The 1,245-nt window shown below is 63.5% G+C and overlaps 1 protein-coding gene across 1 annotated transcript in view; it reads right to left on the bottom strand.

The window, feature by feature from the left end:
• SLC26A11 (solute carrier family 26 (anion exchanger), member 11) overlaps positions 1 to 1,245 on the bottom strand; it is a 21,574-nt gene that overhangs the window by 16,382 nt on the left and 3,947 nt on the right. The window contains exon 7 of the mRNA XM_015559752.1: positions 907 to 1,082. Within this exon, the coding sequence (XP_015415238.1) occupies positions 907 to 1,082 (176 nt within the window). The remainder of the gene's footprint in view (positions 1 to 906; positions 1,083 to 1,245) is intronic.

Genomic DNA, 1,245 nt, shown 5'->3' with positions numbered 1-1,245 from the left:
GCGCTGGGCTCCAGCAGCCCCATCAGCGGCACCACGGCCAGCCCGGCCCCCATGTCCTGAGGGGAGAGGGAGGGCGAGTGACCCGCGGGGCAGGAAAGGGCTCCCCTTTCCCACCGGCCTGTGCGGCTCAGGGGTTGATCATCTAACTATGAACCAAGGTTGCCAGTTCGGTTCCAGTCAGGACCCAGGCCGGGGTTCCGGGCCCATCCCCAGCTGAGGGGGGTGGAGGGGCATGCAGGAGGCAGCTGATGATGATTCTCTCTCATCATTGATGTTTCTCTCTCTCTCCTTCTCCCTTCCTCTCGGAAATCAATAAACATATTTTTTAAAAAATAAAGGGCAAGAAGGGGCCGAGTAGGGAAGAAGGGCAGGTACACACCCGGGACAACACAGGCTTTCAAGGAAAGAAAAAAGGGCTTCCCTTCCCGATGCCGCCGCAGCTCAGGGTCACACCACCATCAGTTTGTAGCGGGTCCGACTCCCATCTTCCTTAATTTTGTGTTTCTGATCATCTTTTTGTTGTTTCGGTTTCGTGTGGTTTTGCGTGGGACGGGGGGCGGGGTATCTTGGAATCCTGCTCTGTGAAGCCAGAGCAGACACCGGCCTCCCACAGGCACAGGAGGCACACGCACTCGGCTACAGGGCTGTGAGCTGGCACACCCAGGTGCGGACGCAGCACACCCTGCTACCGTGTGCACGAGGCAGAAAAACCAGTGTGAGGCCCTGGGGCTGTACCCGATCTGGAATTCTCCCCTGCCTGTCCCTGCCCCCAGACACCCCTTCCCGAGGACCGGGCAGTCTGGCCGGGCTCAGAGCTCCCTGCCACCAGCGGGTGCCTTCGGGGGACAGACCAGGCCCCGAGGCCCCTGCAGCCCAGGCAGGCGGCCTGGCTCCCTCCCTACCCACCTGGACCATCTGGGTGAAGGAGACCGTCCCGTTGGCTGTGGTCACTGAGAAGTGGGGGGGCCGCACCGCAGGGAGCCCCTGCACCACCTCCCCGGTGAGGACGAAGGGCCGGTGCCCAGCCACGTCGCAGGAGTAGGCCATCAGGGCGGCGCCGGAGACCACCAGGGCATTGCGGGCTGCAGACGGAGGGGGCCTGTGAGACACCTGGCTCCTCTGGAGAAGGAGCAGGAGCCACCCAGCCACGCTCCCTCACGCTCCTCCCTGGGGGAGGGCGCGGGTGGAAAACCCCAATGCAGAGCCGTGCCCTCAGCCGCACTGCACATCAGAACCACCCCCCAC

Source organism: Myotis davidii, unplaced genomic scaffold (genome assembly GCF_000327345.1).
Source record: "Myotis davidii unplaced genomic scaffold, ASM32734v1 scaffold211, whole genome shotgun sequence".
Classification (NCBI taxonomy): domain Eukaryota; kingdom Metazoa; phylum Chordata; class Mammalia; order Chiroptera; family Vespertilionidae; genus Myotis; species Myotis davidii.
Note: the sequence above shows the minus strand (reverse complement) of the source record. Positions and strands in the feature narration are given on the sequence as shown.